Consider the following 22,154-nt stretch of genomic DNA (forward strand, 5'->3'; position numbering starts at 1 on the left):
TTTCCGTATCATATTATACAATGCCCTTGAATAAAAACATAAGATAGTAGTCGCAGTATCATGGTATAAAACTAGTTAGTGGAGTCAAGTCTTTGTGTTGCATTTACAGAGCTGTGACCAGCAGATGTCCTCAGTGTGCTCGTGTTCTATATTGTTTACATGTCCCGTATGTTCACAAACTCTCTGTTCAGATTCTAACCGAGAGCGGCTGCTTTTCTTAAAGGGGCCGCGAAATTAAAGACGAACAGTCGAGCTTGAAGAGTTTAATTACTGGTTATTATAATCTCGCTGTCAGTTACCAGATGATTGAGAGGACTGGAATTTTCTGACTTTTTTGAACCACAATCTTTCTTTTTTTAGTTAGAAGCCCTTCCCTTTAAATCTGCTCCAGGGGCCACCCAGCGTCGCTCCGTGTTTCTGCCGGTTGGCAATAAATCTCAAGTAGTCACTGTTCCGCGATCAGTCTCGGTGTCCCGCTTCTGTCCGATCTTACCGCTTCTCGTTCTCCGGTCATGTATCTGCTGTGTCTCTTTTCCCTGCTGCTCTGGAGCGGTCCGGTGCGCGGTTATTTCCCGGAGGAGCGCTGGAGCCCGGAGTCCGCGTTACTCGCGCCGCGGGTGCTGCTCGCGCTGGTCTGCCGCAACTCAGCGCACTCTCTGCCGCACGTCCTCGGAGCCATCGACCGCCTCCACTACCCCAAAGACCGCATGGCTGTGTGGTGAGTCCCGGAGTGGATCACTGGGCGTTGTTTATCAGAGCTGATGTTGTGCGCAGATGCTCGTCTAACAGCCGCGACGCGGTACTGACGCGTTGCGTGTTAACTGTAATACAGTGACCTCTGACTTGACTTTCAACAAATGTAGCGAGTGCAAGTAAACAGCAGAGAGGCGTGTGTGTGTGTGTTGAGAGAACTAGACTAACAGCAGCTGTGCTCGCGTGACTCTTTGGAGATGTGGTGATTTATCTCTGTTTGGAAACGAGTCTGCTGTGGCATGTGCGCGTGCAGGGGAATGAGCGAGTTTAGACGTGTCCAGGGCACACAGACACCCCCTGCACGCCCCTCGATCAGCTCTGACCCGCTCTTTCCCCCTCGTGCCGATCTGATCAGCCGCGCTCGTGAATGCGCACTCTGATGGGATTTGTGAGAAAACAACACATGAATGAGTTTCCTGCATGAATGAGTCTGTGAACTGAAAACAAACACCTCCCCTGCGGCGAGAGAGATTAGATGTGTGTAACACCTTCTGAGAGAGGCTTCTAGCTCATGAAATATAGCAGTCATAATTATTAAAGACATCTTTCATGTTTTAGTGAACTACATGTTGATCTCTAATAATTTAGAGCACAACTCCATATTCATCAAATACTTTGATGTTTATTTATAATAATCACAGTCAACAAATTCTATCAGCAATCAGTATTTATTCTAAAGTAGCCTAACTTTTTTAAAAACATTTACTTTCAGACTTGAGGCCCATTAGAAAAGCAATGCATTGAAAATAATAAACACAAAACAATGCAGTGCACTTTAAAAAGACAGTCATACCAGTGTTTTCTTATAAGTGACTGGTATTGTATCACTGGGATTTGTGACACTTCAGTATTCTGACACTTATTTTTTGACGAAACATCAAGTTTTCATCATAAAACCATTAGATAGGCTATGTTTGCACAATGAATTGACAAAGCACAATACAGACATGTTTTCGCCATGTTCCCATCCATTCAGTGAGTAATGCATTACTACATAAAGTTTCTTTCTTTCTTTTTTTTTTAAACGTAAGGGATTTTTCTTATTGTTTTTGTAATTAAATTACGTTACTTTTGGTGTAATTGCATTTAATATGTGAAAAATCTCAATCCCATATAAATCGATATCGGATCTTGTAATTGTATTGTATTAATATGCAGTGAGAGTAATGTTAAAATGTATGTTTTAATGCAAACTTCTCCCATTAAATACTTTGGTCAGTTCAGGAATAACGTATGCAATTTAATATTTATTTTAAAGAATTAAAAGAGCAGTTTCTTGTCTATACTTGTAATGTTGACCTGGTTTAGAAAGTAATTAGTAATATGTAATGTAACACATTTTAGAGAACGTAATTAGAAAAGTAATCTGATTACACTGTTAAAGATGTATTTTGTAGCAAGTAATTAATTACTTTTTCAGAGCAACTTTTCCAACTAATGGTATTGTCCAATTCTCTAAATAATTATATTCAGCATACTAAAAGTATATTTGAAGTAAAAAAAAAAAAAAAGTTTTAAGTCGCATGTCCAAATATGCATTTTAATAAAAATATAAATGAACAAGTGATTTTCCTTCAAAAGAGGCAACTATAGAGTTTCCTTCTAGAGGATTATATAAACTATTCTCCTTTAGTTAGATGAAAGGAAACTTGGTTCTGATGAATGATAAAGACAAGGACAGCCAATCAGCACCTGACTTTAAAGAGCAGAAACATTTAAAGTGGCAGAGGACAAATCTGTGGCTAAACAGTTATCGTTCTTGGTGTGAACAGACTTTAAATGAGTACTAGAAAAATCACTGCGACTGTGTGTGAACTCTTCCTTTAATGTGAATGCAGATGAGTTTAAAATATCATCTGCACAGACTGTGGAGCCGCTGGATGTTAAACGTTTCTGACACCGTGGCATCTTCGTTTCAGTCTGTTCAGAGACTCAGAAATGAAGCATTTCTCTCAGCGTGTGGTTAACAACTGAAACCGAACCGCCGGGGTTTCTCTCGCTGCCACAGACAGACCAGAATGAAACCACATGTGGTCCCAGACTCCCAGACAGACATGTGGGCCGGTTCAGAGTCTTTGATGATCAGACAACATTTAATCTCCTATAATTCAGTATTCTGGGTTGTAGTCGTCTATTACGGTGTCTCTGTAACAAGAGCAGTTGCATGAATGCTGAAGTTTGAGACAAAAATGTAACATCAACAAAAACCCTGACTGCATTTACCCCTTCATGTTTACCAATACAAGCGCAGCTGTGTAGAGGTCAGTGATGTCACACAATTTACTGCTATTTTCATGTCGTTGACTGTGAACAGCGCATTTTTTTAAATTTGCCGGTAAAGTCTATCCAGTAATTTTACTGCAGTTTACAGGTATTACTGTTATTGCAGATTTACTGTGCCAGTACACGCACATCAAACGAGTCTCATACAGCGCTGTTTCACCCTCACAGAGCAGACACACACTCTGGATCTGACTAATAACACTGCACATTTCTCCCACTGTAAGAGCTGGTTCAGTACATGTTAATAAAGCCTCACATCTTATTAATATCATGCTGGAAGCAAACTAATGCTGGAAGTGTGTTGGGTGGGTGTGGATGAGCCCGCGGCGGTTTGGGGCCTTTTGGTCTTAATGGCTTTAATTATCGAATGAGCGCTTTGTTTGATGACTCTCTATGAATCAGGCAGCCACATTAAAGAGGTGACTTTACACACACAGATGTTTAATCGCCATAATTATATATAATATATGATACTAATTCTAACATAAACCAGGATTGGGGTCGGTACGATTATCTTTATGTTTCTGAAATAAGTATGTTCTTATCAAGGCTGGCTGTATTTGATCACAAATAGTAAAAACAGTAATATCATCATGACATATTACTACTATTTCAAATAGCTGTTTTCTGTGTGAATCTCTGTTAAACTGTTTTTTTTTCTTTTTTTCTGTGATGCACAGCTGTATTTTCAGCATCATTCCTGCAGTCTTCAGAGTCACATGATCTTCAGAAATCAGAATAATATGATGATTTACTGCCAGAAACATCTCTGATTATTAGCTATGTTGAAAACAGAGTTGAGCTGCACAATAATTTTGCAGAAACTGATACGTTTTGTTTTTCAGGATTCTTTGTCTAATTGAAAGTTCAAAATAATTGCATTTATTTAAAATAAATATTTTGTAAAATAAATGTTTTTACTGTCACTTGATAAATTGAACGCATTCTTGATGGATACAATTGTATTTTCTTTTAAATGTATTTTTGACACCAAACCTTTGAATATACAGTACAGACCAAAGGTTTGGACACACCTTCTCATTCAAAGAGTTTTCTTTATTTTCATGACTATGAAAATTGTAGATTCACACTGAAGGCATCAAAACTATGAATTAACACATGTGGAATTATATATGGAATTATATACATAACAAAAAATTACCGTTCACTATATACCTGTTCTGTGTTAAAAACTTGTCGGCCCTTTTGCCTTCTGTCTGCGGTCAAGCTCACCCCTAAACCACCATGAGCACGGGCACTAGTCATTTTTCTCTTTGCAAGATTAGTGTGAATACTGGAAGCATTCAGATCATCAAACACAGTCCTGATGGAGATCTGATCAAGTGACTGAAAAAAAGAAAAAGAAAAGAGGAATAGAATTTGCCTGAGGATCATTCAGAAGCGTGTGTGTGTGTGTGTGTGAGTGTGTGTGTGTGTGTGTGTGTGTGTGATGCATGTAACGACCTGCATGAATCCTTTTTAGAAAAATCCTTTTAATTTTAAAGTTTTAATTTTACAATTTTAATTTTAATTTTACAACACAATATCTGAGTTAGTGTTAATAAGTAATAGAGGCTCTCCCTTCAGCTTGAGGTTTATTCGTTTTTCTTACAGTGTTAGTAATGCAATTAGTTTTTTTATGAGATGCCACAAAATACTGTAATGCATTACTTCTAGAAGTCACTTCCCCCACAGTGTGAGTGCAGTATGTAGCATCTGTCCGTGACGGTCTCTGGTTCATGTGTTCGTTCTGCAGCCAGACACTAAAGACAAGCTGGCTTTCCAAAGGTCATACACTGAAGTTAAATATGGGGTGATTTTACTGCGCTGCACATGAGAGCAATCTCAACATTCAGCAAGAAAAAGCTCTAATTATAGTCATTTGCTTTCTATTTTTCCTTCGTGTTTGGAGGAGTCTGTTTGGGTCGTTGAACTGTTTTCAGAGGATCTGTCTGTCCACAGGGTGGCCACAGATCATAATTCAGACAACACCACAGAGATCCTGCGTGAATGGCTGACGAACGTGCAGGACTTCTATCATTACGTGGAGTGGAGACCTCAGGAGGAGCCCAGGTGAGACTGAACCCGTCATCTCATGCATCAGCTGTATTTCAGTGTTCAGACTGAGTTTGAATCTGATCTGACTGAAGAATCAGTGCATCACGCTGAAGATACGACGGTCTGTGTCTCGTGTGTTTATCTGTCGGTGTTTCTCAGTGTCTATGAGGACGAGAGCGGCCCGAAGCACTGGACGAGTCTGCGCTACGAGCACGTGATGAAGCTGCGTCAGGCGGCGCTCGACACGGCGCGAGAGATGTGGGCCGACTACTTCCTGGTACATGGTCTGAGACTGAACTAGAGGCTCACAGGAGTTAGATGTTCACTGCTGCTCTGTGATCAGCTCTGTGTCTCAGTGTGTGTGTGTGTGTGTGTGTGTGTGTGTGTGCTCCAGCTGAAGCGCTCTGCACCAGTGTAACATCACACACACTCTCAAAACCACTGCCATGGACGACAGTTCAACTTCTGTTCTGGGCACCAGCATCGAGTTTTATCTTTAGTAACCAACATAAATTAAACAAGGATTAGGCATCTCTTGATTCAAGCTTCACTGTTTTATGTTTTACTCAGAAATAACTACAGAGAATCACAACGACTGAAGCAGTATTTTTTTTAAGTGTTCTCCAATAATAACTTACTAAAAAACATTAACTTTGATTTTATTTTGTATTTTTTTTCTGATTCATAAGCCCAAAATCCATAAGTTATAAGTTAATACATTTTAAATGTACTTCATTGCAAGTTATGTATAATTATGAATACATGACATACAGTTTCAATAGAAATGACATTAAACAGTATTTTGGTTATAAAATATTATAACACATAAAGACATACTTAAGTCCACTCTAAACTAATACACTTTCTTTTAATTGTTAATAACCTGCTCTTGAGTGTCTAAAACACTACATCCACACTTTAAAATTATGTTTTCATAGTAAAATTAGTAAAATTAGTAAAAAAAAATAGTTTTTTTCATTAACTGTACTTCTTTGTCACAGGAGAACTGTTAAAAGGTGACATTTGTGTGGATCGGTTTAAAACGATGCATCTTTTTGTCTCCTCAGATGTAAATGTAAGTGATGTAATGGTGAGTTGCTGTGAGATGCACAACGAAACCAACATGACCGACTCTGTTTGCAGATGGTGGACTGTGATAACCTGCTGACCAGCCGGGATGTTTTATGGCAGCTGATGCAGGAGAATAAGACGATCGTGGCACCCATGCTGGAGTCCAGAGCGGCGTACTCAAACTTCTGGTGCGGGATGACCTCTCAGGTGTGTCCACACGTGTCCCGTCCCGTCACAGCGCTTCACAGATCATCATCATTCAGTCTGTTCAGATCTATCAGGTTTAGTCCATGAACACAGTGGACAGTGGTCAAACTGTTAAAGCTAAATTATAATCACGATTGTTGTCATTACAGAAACATCATCTCATCTATTGCACTTTGACATGAAGTGACACATCTTTGGGTTTATTGCAGTTTGTCACCGAGAAGGTTTTGCTCACAGATTTAATCGCAGTAAACTGCATAAACGACATGTGAAGCAACACAGACTGACTTTATTACACTTACATTTGAGCAGAATACAGCAGTGGAGATCATCATACATAGGACATACATGTTTTCTGGTGGTTATTTATTTTTTTCACTTCATCAGCATTTTTTTCTCAGAGCAGAGACATTGTTGCCAGATTGGGAATATTAAGTAAAACATATTTTAGGTGAAACAAAGGGCAGAATTTTTTTTATTTTAAAAGAAAATCTCTGATTGGGGGATTGAAGATCTTGAGATCTGGCAACCCCAAACAGACACACACACACACACACATATATATACACAATTTGTTTTTCATAATTAACTATAACTACTTAAAAATATTTACATTTCATCTTTTTTGTCAATGATATTGCAGGTTTATATAATCAGAGTCATTGATTAGAGAGTGATGTCTTGTCTTAAGAAGTAAGCTCCCAAGGTTAGACCTTAAGGTCAAAGTTTAATTAATTTTGGAGGGAGGAGGACACCATTTCTTTTATTGTCCATGTTTTCACCTGTTTTTGGTTAGAAAGAGAGTAAGTTACACACACCCTGTGTACTTCCGTGACTGCAGCACACCTGCAAAGCGTTAGCACTCGTTAGCTTGTCATTAGCGTTTTCTTTTCTCCTCTCCTCTCCTCTCTCACGCTGCAGTTTTCCACAAGTTCATCAAACAACCGCAGTAAGAATATTTCATCAAGCACGGTGAGTAATGGCTTCTCCTACAATTGTTATTTGCACCTCTTGCCACATGTACAGTTTATCTATCTCTGTCGCTGATGAGGGATTCACATGTGATAAATGCAGGGAAACAGTTAGGCTGACAGAGAAGATTTCAGAATTAGAGACACGCATCCAAACTTTAATTGAGGACAGTAAGAATGATAGGGCTCTAGATACGGCTTTGGATGCGTCTAGCTCAGGGATTCCTGTACATTGTTCGGTTCCGGCAACAGAGCCCCTGGGTGGCAGTGAGGCAGCGTAGTCGTGGGTCAAAACACCGCTCTTCTGTTCCGATCAAAACATTAAACAGGTTCTCCCCACTCAGTGATGCACCCACTGAGAAACCTGATGAAAGTGCTCTAGTTATTGGCGATTCTATTGTACGGAACGTGAATATAGAGACACCAGCCACCATAGTCAAATGTTTACCGGGAGCCAGAGCGCCTGACATCTTGGCAAATTTAAAAGTGCTGGCTAATGCTAAACGTAAATACAGTAAGATTGTTATTCATGCCGGCGCTAATGATGTTCGACTTCGCCAGTCGGAGATCACTAAAAATAACTTTAAAGAGGTGTGTGAACTTGCAAGCACGATGTCAGACACTGTAATATGCTCTGGTCCCCTCCCTGCTTACCGTGGTGATGAGATGCATAGCAGATTGTCATCACTCAATGGCTGGATGTCTAAGTGGTGCCCACAGAATAACATAGGTTATATAGACAATTGGACGAGCTTTTGGGGCAGACCTGACCTGTTTAAAAGAGATGGTCTTCATCCCTCCTGGGGTGGCGCCACTCTTCTGTCTAGAAATATGGCAAATAGTCTTAGTGTTTATACTTGACTAACTGGGGCCCAGGTCAGGAAGCAGACAGACTGGCTAAACCGACCGTCTGCTAGCTGCCTCCCGTCACAGAGGTCAGTTAATTCTCAGCACATAGAGACTCTTTCACCTAGATATCACACTATAGAGACTGTGTCTGTTCCACGAACTAGAAAATACAAAAAACGTCCAAACCAAGTTAAGGTTAACAATTTAATTGAGGTTCAACAAATAAAAAACAAATGCAATATGGATAAACAAATGATAAAGATTGGCTTATTGAATATCAGATCCATTTCTACGAAAACACTTTTTGTAAATAATATGATAACTGATCATAATATAGATGTGCTCTGCTTGACAGAAACCTGGCTAAAACCTGATGATTACATTATTTTAAATGAGTCCACCCCCCAAGATTATTGTTATAAACACGAGCCGCGTCTAAAAGGCAAAGGGGGAGGTGTTGCTTCAATTTATAATAACGTTTTCAGGATTTCTCAGAGGGCAGGCTTCAAGTATAACTCGTTTGAAGTAATGGTGCTTCATATAACATTATCCAGAGAAACCAATGTTAATGATAAATCCCCTGTTATGTTTGTACTGGCTACTGTATACAGGCCACCAGGCCACCATACAGACTTTATTAAAGAGTTTGGTGATTTTACATCCGAGTTAGTTCTGGCTGCAGATAAAGTCTTAATAGTTGGTGATTTTAATATCCATGTCGATAATGAAAAAGATGTATTGGGATCAGCATTTATAGACATTCTGAACTCTATTGGTGTTAGACAACACGTTTCAGGACCTACTCATTGTCGAAATCATACTCTAGATTTAATACTGTCACATGGAATTGATGTTGATAGTGTTGAAATTATTCAGCCAAGTGATGATATCTCAGATCATTATTTAGTTCTGTGTAAACTTCATATAGCCAAAATTGTAAATTCTACTTCTTGTTACAAGTATCGAAGAACCATCACTTCTACCACAAAAGACAGCTTTTTAAGTTATCTTCCTGATGTATCCGAATTCCTTAGCATATCCAAAACCTCAGAACAACTTGATGATGTAACAGAAACTATGGACTCTCTCTTTTCTAGCACTTTAAATACAGTTGCTCCTTTACGCTTAAGAAAGGTTAAGGAAAACAGTTTGACACCATGGTATAATGAGCATACTCGCACCCTAAAGAGAGCAGCCCGAAAAATGGAGCGCAGCTGGAGGAAAACAAAACTAGAGGTATTTCGTATTGCTTGGCGGGAAAGTAGCATATCCTACCGAAAAGCATTAAAAACTGCTAGATCTGATTACTTTTCTTCTCTTTTAGAAGAAAACAAACATAACCCCAGGTATTTATTCAATACAGTGGCTAAATTAACGAAAAATAAAGCCTCAACAAGTGTTGACATTTCCCAACACCACAGCAGTAATGACTTTATGAACTACTTTACTTCTAAAATCGATACTATTAGAGATAAAATTGCAACCATTCAGCCGTCAGCTACAGTTTCGCATCAGACAGTGCACTATAGACCCCCTGAGGAACAGTTCCACTCATTCTCTACTATAGGAGAGGAAGAATTGTATAAACTTGTTAAATCATCTAAACTTACAACATGTATGTTAGACCCTATACCATCTAAGCTCTTAAAAGAGGTGCTTCCAGAAGTCATAGGTCCTCTTCTGACTATTATTAATTCCTCATTGTTATTAGGACATGTCCCCAAAACCTTCAAACTGGCTGTTATTAAGCCTCTCATAAAAAAGCCACAACTTGACCCCAGAGAACTAGTTAATTATAGACCAATCTCGAATCTCCCTTTTCTGTCCAAGATACTAGAAAAGGTGGTATCCTCACAATTATATTCCTTCTTAGAGAAAAATGGTATATGTGAGGATTTCCAGTCAGGATTTAGACCGTATCATAGTACTGAAACTGCTCTCCTTCGAGTTACAAATGATCTGCTCTTATCATCTGATCGTGGGTGTATCTCTCTATTAGTTTTATTGGATCTTAGTGCTGCGTTTGACACAATTGACCACAACATTCTTTTGCATAGACTTGAACACTTTGTTGGCATCAGTGGAAGTGCATTAGCATGGTTTAAATCGTACTTATATGACCGCCATCAGTTCGTAGCAGTGAATGAAGATGTATCATATCGATCACAAGTGCAGTATGGAGTACCTCAAGGCTCAGTTCTAGGGCCTAGATATTCTAGGGCCTCAGTTCTGATACGCAGCTCTATATTTCCTCGCAGCCCGGTGAAACACACCAATTTGAAAAACTAATGGAATGCATAGTCGATATAAAAAATTGGATGACGAGTAATTTCTTACTGCTAAATTCAGAAAAAACAGAGGTGTTAATCATAGGGCCTAAAAACTCTACTTGTAATAACCTAGAACACTGTCTAAGACTTGATGGTTGCTCTGTCAATTCTTCGTCATCAGTTAGGAACCTAGGTGTGCTACTTGATCGCAATCTTTCCTTAGAAAGCCACGTTTCTAGCATTTGTAAAACTGCATTTTTCCATCTCAAAAATATATCTAAATTACGGCCTATGCTCTCAATGTCAAATGCAGAAATGTTAATCCATGCATTTATGACTTCAAGGTTAGACTACTGTAATGCTTTATTGGGTGGTTGTTCTGCACGCTTGGTAAACAAACTACAGCTAGTCCAAAATGCAGCAGCAAGAGTTCTTACTAGAACCAGGAAGTATGACCATATTAGCCCGGTCCTGTCCACACTGCACTGGCTCCCTATCAAACATCGTATAGATTTTAAAATATTGCTTATTACTTATAAAGCCCTGAATGGTTTAGCACCTCAGTATTTGAATGAGCTCCTTTTACATTATACTCCTCTACGTCCGCTACGTTCTCAAAACTCAGGCAATTTGATAATACCTAGAATATCAAAATCAACTGCGGGCGGCAGATCCTTTTCCTATTTGGCGCCTAAACTCTGGAATAACCTACCTAACATTGTTCGGGAGGCAGACACACTCTTGCAGTTTAAATCTAGATTAAAGACCCATCTCTTTAACCTGGCATACACATAACATACTAATATGCTTTTAATATCCAAATCCGTTAAAGGATTTTTAGGCTGCATTAATTAGGTAAACTGGAACCGGAACACTTCACATAACACCGTACTTTCTACATCATTAGAAGAATGGCATCTACGCTAATATTTGTCTGTTTCTCTCTTGTTCCGAGGTCACCGTTGCCACCAGATCCAGTCTGTGTCCTGATCAGAGGGTCACTGCAGTCCCCCGGATCCAGTACGTATCCAGACCAGATGGTGGATCAGCACCTAAAAAGGACCTCTACTGCCCTGAAAGACAGCGGAGACCAGGACAACTAGAGCCCCAGATACAGATCCCCTGTAAAGACCTTGTCTCAGAGGAGCACCAGGACAAGACCACAGGAAACAGATGATTCTTCTGCACAATCTGACTTTGCTGCAGCCTGGAATTGAACTACTGGTTTCGTCTGGTCAGAGGAGAACTGGCCCCCCAACTGAGCCTGGTTTCTCCCAAGGTTTTTTTCTCCATTCTGTCACCGATGGAGTTTCGGTTCCTTGCCGCTGTCGCCTCTGGCTTGCTTAGTTGGGGTCACTTCATCTACAGCGATATCGTTGACTTGATTGCAAATTAAAACAGACACTATTTCAACTGAACAGAGATGACATCAATGAATTCAATGATGAACTGCCTTTAACTATCATTTTGCATTATTGAGACACTGTTTTCCAAATGAATGTTGTTCAGTGCTTTGGCGCAATGTATTTTGTTTAAAGCACTATATAAATAAAGGTGATTGATTGATTGATTAAGACCCGTTTACAGATGTATCTTAACTTTAACTTAACTTTAAATGATCAAGCTCTTTAAAGCAGGATGAATTCTGATTGGTTGTCATTCTTTATATCATTTATCAGCAAAAAAGCAATCTGTAAGTGATTCCAACAATGTCGTTCCTCCATTACAGCTATGATCTTTATTGTGATGGTTGTAGATCTCGTTCCTCAGTCGTGGGGTAAAGGTCGTGGACGGATGTGTGTTTGCAGGGTTATTATAAGCGGACGCCGGCCTACATGCCGATCCGCAGACAGGAGCGTAAGGGCTGCTTCGCTGTGCCCATGGTTCACTCCACCTTCCTGCTGGACCTGAGGAAGGAGGCGTCCCGGGAGCTGGCCTTCTTCCCGCCTCATCCCGACTACAGCTGGGCCTTCGATGACATCATCATCTTCGCCTTCTCGGCGCAGATGTCAGGTGCGTCTCAGACCGAGCGGTGTTCAGTGGTCATGTGTGCTGTGTTTCAGTGAAGTTTAACATGGTGTCCTGCAGAGGTTCAGATGTACATCTGCAACAGAGAGACTTATGGGTATTTCCCCGTGCCCCTGCGCTCCCATAATACCCTGCAGGACGAGGCGGACGGTTTCCTGCACTCGCTGCTGGAGGTCATGGGTGAGTCACATGACCGGTCACATGTGTTCTTCTGCAGGAGCGTGATGAATGTGCTTCATGGTCCTGAATGTGTTCTGTCTGCAGTGCGCAGTCCTCCACCAGAGCCGTCTGTGTTTCTCTCTCTTCCTCCTAAACAACCGGATAAAATGGGCTTCGATGAGGTCAGGAGGTCACCTTAATACCACACGCTTTTATTCTCTTTTATAGTATATGTATTATACTTCATACTTTTTATATTTATTAGAATATCATTTTATATTGTATATTTTTATGTTATATTATTTTATGAAATAGTATACTATAAATAGTGTAATAAAGCGTTTACATTTCATATATTATTTATGAAACATTATTTTATTGATTAATATGAAACATGTAATTTAGTTTTTGGAGGTTATGGAAGATTAAAATATTTGTTTTGCTCTATTTCGTTTTATAATATAATTGTAATAATTATATTTATTTTTTGTATTTTTATTTGATATTATTTCTGTATTTTTTATATTATATGTTTTATTTAATATTAATTGTTATATTTTATTCATCTTAAATCTCAAATTACATCATTTTATTAAATGTTACAAAATAAGGTAATGCTTAAAGAGTTTTTAATTAAATTTTGTATTACATTATTATGTTTTTTGTTATTATTTTGCTGTATTTATTTAGTATCCGAGTACAATATACTATAAAACAATTGCTTTTATTTTATAGTATTTTTATGATGATGATGATGATGATGATCTATATGTTGATCAGTGGTATGGTGTGTGTTCAGGTGTTCATGATAAACCTGCTGAGGCGTTCAGATCGCAGGGAGCGGATGCTCAGGACTCTGTACGAACAAGAGATCGCCTGCAAGATCACCACAGCTGTTGATGGCAAGTACGTCTCAAACACACAGGGACGCAAACATGAGCTTCCCATGATCCCGTCTGTCTCACACTGAGTGTGTGCGTGTGTGTGTGTGTCAGGGCGCTGAACAGCAGTCAGATCGAGGCGATGGGGATCCAGATGCTCCCTGGATACAGTGACCCATATCACGGCCGGCCGCTCACTAAAGGAGAACTGGGCTGCTTCCTGTCACACTACAACATCTGGACAGAGGTGAGAGAGAGAGAGAGAGGGAGGGAGGGAGGGAGGGAGGGAGGGAGAATGTAACTATTTAATGTTGAATTCATGTGTTTCTCAGTTAACATGTTTTTCAAGTATTTATACGAGTTAGTACTCTTCAGTAAAATTTATATAGTCAATGATAAAATCACAACAAAACAAATCAAAACAGGGAAAGGGTTTAAAGTTAAACATATTCATCAAGTAAATTCATTCGGATAACAAAATCAGATATATTTATTTTACATTTATTTTTCTCTAAAATAATATATTTTTATAAAATATAGCAATGTTTTTACTCGTTGTTTTACTTTTTTTTTTGAAGAAAATAATTAGATGTTGTTTTTTTTTTTCTAAAATGCTAAAATGTTATTTTGTAAAAATAAATATTCTCATAATTAAATACAAAAAAATCATTTGAATAATTTCATACATTTTGGAAATCCCTTTACTCAATAAAGGACAGTTTAGAATAAATATTTGAATGTATTTCTACAAAAAAATACAACATGGTGCTTTAAAGAAAATATTTATATATGAATTATTGTCTTCACTCAGTCTGTGTGTATCAGTGTGTGTTTCTCTCGTGGTTTTCTGTGTAAGATTGTGGATCGGGGGCTGAAGGTGTCTCTGGTGATCGAGGACGACCTGCGCTTTGAGGTTTTCTTCAAGCGTCGTCTGCAGAATCTGATGAAGGAGATCGAGTCTCAGCGGCTGGACTGGGACTTGATGTGAGTTAAGGAGTGTGTGAGTCTGTGTGTGTGTGTGTGTGTGTGTGTGTAGCGCGTCCTCTGCTGGACTCCTGACTCCAGCCGTCTATCTCTGTCTCTGTCTCTGTCTCTGTCTGTGTCTCAGATACATCGGCCGTAAGCGGATGCAGGTGGACCGGCCGGAGAAATCCGTGCCCAGAATACACAGCCTGGTGGAGGCGGATTACTCGTACTGGACGCTGGGATACATGATCTCCCTGCGCGGCGCTCAGAAGCTGCTGCGGGCCGAACCGCTCCGAAACATGCTGCCGGTGGACGAGTTTCTGCCCGTCATGTACAACAAACACCCCATGTGAGAGATTCACCAGCTCATGGATCATTATTACACAGAGTTCAGACCGTTTGATTACATTTGTAATGTAGATAGTGTGTTATTCTTCTGATCAGATACAGAAATAGTTTATTCTTCGCTGTTGTGTAAATTAGCTTTCTTTGATCTGCACAAAGAGCAGTGATCAACAGAAAAAATCTCTATTGATCCATCAAACAACACAGAATCTAATAAAACATCACACAAAAAAAGTAAAAAAAAAAAGTTAACGTAAAAAAAAATATTTCAGTGAAATGAGAATATATGAACATTAAATACATCTTTATATTAGTTATATTTATAATTCTTATGACTTTGAATAAACAAGTTCATAACAGAACTAATTTAATTTTTTTGTATTAATGTTAATAATAATACAATTAAAGCATATTGTTATAAATATTATTATTGTAATACATTTAAAATATTATAATGATGTGATCAACAAAAAGAGTCTCATATGATCCATCAAACAACACAGAATCTAATAAAACATAAAATCACATAAAAAAAAACATTTCAGTGAAATGAGAATGTATGAACATTAAATACATCTTTATATTAATTATATTTATAATTCTTATAAATTTGAATAAACAAGTTCATAATAACAGAACAAAAAAAAATTTGTTTGCTAAAAATTATCATTATTTGTATTAAGGTTGATTATAATAAATAATTAAAGCATATTGTTATAAATATAATAATACATTTAAAATATTATAATGATGTTGACGATTGTTTTATTAAAGATTATATTTTTGTTAATTATTTTGTTGTTTAATATTGTTCATAATAATATTAACAACATCAATTTATTTTATTTAATTTTATTTTATTTTATGCATTTAGCAGACACTTTTATCCAAATGGACTTACAATCTCCTAACATGTGTTCCCTGGGATTTGAACCCCAAACCTTGCTCTGCTAACACAATGCTATTATATAAGAATATTATAAGAACCCATTATTTAATTGAACGTGTTTATATGATCGATCAGTGTGTGTCTCTGTCATTCTGTGTTCTTCAGTGCGTGTTGTGTGACTGTATTACTGTTAATCTTGTATTTGTATACTGATCTTCATCTCTGTCTGTGCAGCGAGGACTACATGTCTCACTTCAAGCAGCGGGACCTGCGAGCGTTTTCGGCCGAGCCTCTGCTGGTTTACCCCACGCACTACACGGGCGACGAGGGCTACATCAGTGACACGGAGACCTCCAGCGTCTGGGACAACGAGACGGTCCTCACCGACTGGGACCGAGCGCGATCACGCAAGAGCAGCGAGCAGGAGGAGCTCAGCAGCGGGGCGCAGAACTCAGACGTGCTTCAGTCTCCGCTGGACAGCACGGCCCGAGACGAGCTCTAGAGGACACCGTGGAGAAACCCTCTCAAACACAGCCAGCAGCGCTGAGGACGACCGCTTCACTGGACCACACACCAATCTCAACAGAGAGTTTTTAGATATTTAAACCTAGTAGTTTGTCAGGAGTCCTGGCCGATCCTTTGTGCTTTAGTAAATCAGTGTGATTTTGAACATTTCATTCCTTTATTATTTCACTTTGATCATGACGTGAGTGTGGACTTTTACTTCATATGTAAAGCTGTAGTTATGCGTCCCAGATTCAGGTCTGGATCAGACTGGCATGTTTTTATCTGATCGTTTGCTTGCAGATGACTAATTTATTGCTCGTTCAGCTTGTTCTTAGTCAGCCGATGGATCTGTTACCCCTGATGTGAACCACACAGAAGTGTTTAACCTGTAGATTTATGTTCAGTTGCCTTAAGAGATTTGTATTTGAGAAGGGAAACTGATTAAAATGAATCAATTTAATGTGCTAGCTCGAGAAATGCGTAATATTTAGTTAAATGAGTGAACATTGATTATTTTTTTTTTTTATGAATGTATCATTCCTTTTGGGTTCTTTCATCATGAATGTGCCTTTACCAAAGAATAAAGACTGTTTCTTAAAGTCTGATTTCGTAGATTCAGTCTGACTTTAGGAGGTGTATGCTGTGAATGGCTGCCGTCAGAATCAGAGTCCAAACAGCTGATAAAAACATCACAATAATCCACACCACTCCAGTCCATCAGTTAACATCCGGAGAAGACAGAAGATGAAACACATCCAGCGTTAAGAAGTTTTAAATCAAATATGATAAAATACATAAAATAAATAATAATAATTCATAAAAATAAAAATGGAAAAAATCCATTCAGACCAGATGACTTTTTCACTGGAGGAAGTTAATGAAAAAAGGGCACAGAAGCAATGATTTGAAGTTAAAAACATTGATTTGTTTATTTGGGCTTCTCAAATCATAAAGGGTTAGTTCACCCAAATATTAAAATTATGTCATTAATAACTTACCCTCATGTCGTTCCAAACCAGTAAGACCTCTGTTTAATTACATCTGAGTTATTAATTACATAATTTTTATATTTGGGTGAACTAACCCTTTAATTGATGGACTGGAGTGCTGTGGATCACTTAATGTTATTTTTGCCAGAAGTTTGGACTCTCATTCTGACCGCACCCATTCACTGCAGTGCATCCAGTGGTGAGCAAGTGACGCAATGCTAAATTTATCCAAATCTGATAAAAAAAAAAAAAAAAAAAAAAAACTCATCTCCATATTGGATGACATTTTCATCAAATTTCAATTTTCAAACTATTGCTTTAAACTGTAAATTGAAAGAGATTCCTGAGAGCTCACATTCTCACTGAGGTGAAATGAGACAGTCATACTCTCTCTCTCTCTCTCTCTCTCTCTCTCTCTCTCTCTCTCTCTCTCTCGGATTAAGGCCTTGGGTGTATTTTCAGCCAAGAAGGCTTATGGGATCTCTGATGAACATGGTCATAATCCTCCCAGAGAACAAAACGATTAATTTTCATGATAACAGAGAAACAAAACTCAGTTCTTGAATCTTAGCCATGCATTTGCATGATTTGCTTATGATAACAAACTTCAGTAATATTGACATCTGGCAGATTTAACTGATGGACTCTGTCTCTCTCTCAATAGGATTATGACGGTGGGTTCATGTAGATTAGGTGGTCTGTTCACTGTGGCCTTTAAATCTCTCTGATTAGAGAGTAGACAAACACTGACAGAGCGATGTCAGAGACAGTCTGGTGTCACTTTAACCCTGTAATCACTGTGAACTGGGTGCGTGGAGACAGATAACAGCACGGTGAAGCTGCAGGACGTGAACTCATGATCGGTTCGGTTCTGAGGCCAGCGAGACGCCGTCACTGAAGGTCTGAGAATAGGTAGTAACCTTGTACCTACCCCTAAACCTAGCCCAAACCCATCTAGTTACCTTGTATTACCAGAACTTTCTTAGATAAATACACTGTACAGTAAAGTGCAACTTGAAATATTCAACTTTATAGTTTTGCAAACATCATTTGAATGTTACTTTAAAATGTTCTCTGAACGTTCTGAAACAAGTAGCAACATTTAAAATATATTAGACAATTGTCCAACTTAAACATTTTCAGAAACAATACGTAACTTTTGACAACTGTTCTTTTAATGTTACTGGGAGAACGTTTGTTCATAACTTCTAGTGGCTTGGGATGTTTTGAGAACATTCTCTGTTGGTTTTAGTTGAGGTTTGGTTCAATCCTTCTTGTAAAACTCAAACTCACAATCTGTGAGTGTTTATACAGGGCAGGACTTTGACCACCATCTACAATTTCACTGACTGATCTCAAGATAATCTTTTTTTCCAGCTTGTGTAGAAACTAATAGCCTAGGGATACTGTTCACACTGGAAAATGTGTATTTGATTGTGTTGTAGTGTATTCATTACACTAGATTGTTTGCCATTTTATTACAAGTTTTGCTATTCCCTTAAACTCCATGCATATACTCCAGCAGTGATCAGGGCACGTTCTCTCTCCAGAAGCTGTCATGGTGGACCTGTTCCTGGGGAAGGTTCTGGTGAAGAACAATAAAGACCGAGACGAGCTGGACACGGAGCGTGAGATCGTCCTGCGGCTCCAGAACCGCATCCTCATGCTGTTCTTCGGCTCCGGTGAGTGTGAGAAGTGCCAGGAGTTTGCACCGACACTCAAAGACTTCTACAAGAAGCTCACGGACGAGTTCTACGTGGAGCGATCGGCTCAGCTGGTGCTGCTGTACATCTCTCTGGACTCGTCCGAGGAGCAGCAGGAGAAGTTCCTGAAGGAGCTGCCCAAACGCTGCCTGTTCCTGGCTTATGAGGACCCCTACAGACAGTACGAACCATTTCTGTTTGGTGCAAAAAATTTTAGTATGACAGTTTCTAGTACAGTGCTTGAGCACACTTTGACTGGTCTTAGAAAAGATGCCTTAAAATAAAGTTTAACACTCAAGAACTTTTATTTTACAGTCCTGTTCAGCATGTAAATATTAAGTACTGTATTTATTATATTAATTCAAATAACTGGTTCATAACCATGATCCGGTGATATTTCTGAATTACTATTACAGATTTTCTTAATATAGCTTTTATTTTTATACTTTCAGTTTTTTTTATTAAATGTAGTAATTACATCTTTTTTGTTATTTTTTTCTTCATTTTTCTTGTATAATATTTCTATTTAGCTTTGCTTTTTTCATTTTGTTTCAATTAATATTTTTATTTCCAGTAATTTTAGTGCAAAAAATATATATTGTTTTTCAATCTTATTTTAGATTTTATTTCAGCTTAATTCAATTATTAACATTCCACATATGTTTTAATAGGTAATGCTATTTTTTTTAGTTTGTTTTAACAAGTTTTTTTTTTCTTAGTTATGCAAACTTTTAGGGAACATTTCATTTTATCATTTTGCAAAACAAATGATGTTACTTTTTAATGTTCTGTAACAAGTAAAAACAGTCACAGTTATTATGAACATCCAACATTGTTTCAGGAAGAAAACATTCTGTGAACATTATACTAATTCTAATGTCTAGAGACCTGGCCTGAGTTTCCCAAAAGTTTTGTAATCCTAAGAAGTTTATAAAAATGATCGTACGACTGATCGTAATATTATGGTCTGTTTCACAAAAGCATCGTAACTTAAGTAGAACTTGAAAATCATCGTAGATCTATGGGTGCTCTGGAGTAATCGTTGAGCCTTAAGTGCATCGTAAAAAGACAGATGTATGTGGTCACCTGCAGGACATATAAATTAATTAATTAAAAAGGGCAGGAAAATTTGAAATGCACATCTAAATTAAATGACAGAAAAAAATTAATGTTTCAAAGACTTTGGGGATATGTCAATGACTTGATGAAGTGCACGAAAACTAACTATTGGACCCAGAAATAATGTATCTCTCTCTCTCTCTGTCTCTCTATACTTTATATTAATAAATAAACTGAAATAAAATTATGCATTTAGCAGATGCTTTTATCCAAAGCGACTTACACTGCATTCAGGCTAACATTTATTTACCTAATATAATATATACATATTTAAAGTATATTATATATTATTATGTATAATATTGTACACTATAATATACTATAGTAGCACTTAAAGCACAGATATGTGCGATTGCTTTACGTCAAATGTTGGGAAACACACATGAAACGATAACAAATGATCGTAAAATTACTCGTAGAAAACGCTCTTAAGCGCTAAGATCAAATGTTATCGGGAAACCCGGGCCAGAAAACTTGGAACCAGTGTTCTTTTAACATTACTGGAAGAGTTTGTTCATATCTTTGGGAGAAAGTCCTGAGAAGATTCCCTGTCAGCTGAGTTAGGGTGGAAAAGTTTGAGAACTGGAGTGTGTGACCATCAGGAGCTCTGTAGTCAGTGACGTGTGTGTGTGTGTGTGTGTGTGGTTCACAGGGAGCTGAGCGAAATGTTCGAGGTGCAGGATCTGCCCAGGCTGGTGGTTTTGCGTCCGGACTGCTCTGTTCTCACACCTGACGCCGTGGAGGAAATCTGTAAACTGGGGCCGGACTGCTACCGCAACTGGCAGGAAGGGGCGGAGCTTATCGACAGGAACTTCATGATGAACGAGGAGTTCGACGAGGGCAAAATGCGCAGCATGACCGACCCCATCCGACGAGTCAAATACAAGGTGGAGGACAAGAAGAAGAAGAAGAAAAAGAAGAGAAAGAAGAAGGATGGGGTGAGTGTGGAAGAGGAGGATGAGGACGAGGATGGAGATGAAGATGGAAATGATGGAGGAGGAGGTTGGGGCTGAGGTTAGGACATCTGATGCTCTGATAACTATTAGTGAAAGAAGCCACGAGTAAGAGTTGATTACACATCGCTGATCAGATCAAATAGCAGCGCTGAGAGAAGAAAGATGGATGTTCTGCAGCAGTTCTCAACCCTTCATCCAAGCCCCATCAATGTCCACAACAACATTTGAAAACTAACATGTTTCCTCTGGAAAGACAGATGCTTTTATTTGACAGAAACTGTGTTAGAAACTATCAATTTCCAGTTGTTCATAATTCACTGGATTTGTCTTAGGCATAAGATATTGATAAGACGTTTTTATCCTTAATATTTGATTTCACAAATGAAAGAATTTACATTTACTGTGCATGCCACAGGTTATTTTCTGCCAAATCATGTTAATCCATTAACCTGGAAATTCATAGTAAATGTTTTAACTGTTTTTAAAGGGGTGAACTAAAATAAAAAGTATCTTGATTTTTATCTTTTTAAATAACATTAAGTCCTAGAGGCCCCTTTTAAAGTGTACTGAAGACCCCAGGTTGAGAACAACTGGACTACATCGGCTGCTCAGTGACTGATAGCTGAGCTCAGTTTCTCAATTCAAGGATCAGTTACTTCTTTTCAAATACATCTCTACATTTCCATGTCATAGGTGTTCATCTATGAGTATACAGTATCACTATAAGGATCATCAGATGACTGCTGTTACATAAATGTATACATAAATGCTCTTTTTTTTTAAATGCATGCTTTTTATCAACATTTGGATTACTAATAAACTATGAAATTACAAAGAAAATTGGTCTTGAGCATGTTAACACACACACACACACACACACACATACAGTAGAAGTAGTTTTAGACATCCTCCAACTATTTTTAGCCTCACATTTCCACAAATTACCAGATAACCACTATCAGAACTTTAAAGAAAAAATAAACATCTGTGTAACAATAATTCTCTTTTTAAAAAAGTGTTTCTTTTTAATGCATACAAAAGGTTGGTTAAAAACAGCTCAATTTCATAATACAAATCTTCCAAATGTGGAAACAACAGAGCGCAGACTGAGCAGAAGGCTTTTTTTTTTTAATCTACGTACAGGAAGTCT

General features: G+C 38.3%; 2 protein-coding genes across 5 annotated transcripts; both read left to right on the plus strand.

Moving 5' to 3' along the window:
* The first annotated feature begins 411 nt into the window (after positions 1–411).
* Positions 412–16,842, plus strand: LOC113114930 (procollagen galactosyltransferase 1-like). The gene is made up of 12 exons (XM_026282080.1): positions 412–718; positions 4,999–5,109; positions 5,254–5,371; positions 6,238–6,372; positions 12,271–12,475; positions 12,551–12,670; positions 12,755–12,831; positions 13,449–13,555; positions 13,645–13,777; positions 14,387–14,514; positions 14,639–14,845; positions 15,965–16,842. Exons 1-12 carry the CDS (start codon positions 513–515, stop codon positions 16,230–16,232), a joined length of 1,815 nt encoding a protein of 604 aa, XP_026137865.1. The 5' UTR covers positions 412–512; the 3' UTR covers positions 16,233–16,842.
* Positions 16,843–17,606: 764 nt separating this feature from the next.
* nxnl1 (nucleoredoxin like 1) lies at positions 17,607–21,819 on the plus strand. 4 transcript variants are annotated; one of them, XM_026283090.1, is made up of 3 exons: positions 17,607–18,138; positions 18,780–19,110; positions 20,701–21,819. In XM_026283090.1, the coding sequence occupies exons 2-3, from the start codon at positions 18,785–18,787 to the stop codon at positions 21,059–21,061; spliced, it is 687 nt and encodes a 228-aa protein (XP_026138875.1). In that variant the 5' UTR covers positions 17,607–18,138; positions 18,780–18,784; the 3' UTR covers positions 21,062–21,819. The 4 variants fall into 4 exon arrangements, with proteins under 4 accessions (XP_026138875.1, XP_026138811.1, XP_026138926.1 ...); XM_026283026.1 differs by having other exon boundaries at positions 17,607–18,126; positions 18,777–19,110; XM_026283141.1 differs by having other exon boundaries at positions 17,607–18,126.
* The last annotated feature ends 335 nt before the right edge of the window (positions 21,820–22,154 follow it).

Source organism: Carassius auratus, chromosome 1, assembly GCF_003368295.1.
Source record: "Carassius auratus strain Wakin chromosome 1, ASM336829v1, whole genome shotgun sequence".
In the NCBI taxonomy this organism is placed as follows: domain Eukaryota; kingdom Metazoa; phylum Chordata; class Actinopteri; order Cypriniformes; family Cyprinidae; genus Carassius; species Carassius auratus.

What these genes read in the sequence shown, in the direction of transcription:
- LOC113114930 (XM_026282080.1), top strand. Translation starts at nt 513, where the DNA reads ATGTATCTGCTGTGTCTCTTTTCCCTGCTGCTCTGGAGCGGTCCGGTG. An exon ending in ATAAAATGGGCTTCGATGAG is followed by an intron (nt 12,832 to 13,448) that starts GTCAGGAGGTCA and finishes GTGTGTGTTCAG; the next exon opens with GTGTTCATGATAAACCTGCT. An exon ending in ACCACAGCTGTTGATGGCAA is followed by an intron (nt 13,556 to 13,644) that starts GTACGTCTCAAA and finishes TGTGTGTGTCAG; the next exon opens with GGCGCTGAACAGCAGTCAGA.
- nxnl1 (XM_026283090.1), top strand. Translation starts at nt 18,785, where the DNA reads ATGGTGGACCTGTTCCTGGGGAAGGTTCTGGTGAAGAACAATAAAGAC. An exon ending in TATGAGGACCCCTACAGACA is followed by an intron (nt 19,111 to 20,700) that starts GTACGAACCATT and finishes TGTGGTTCACAG; the next exon opens with GGAGCTGAGCGAAATGTTCG.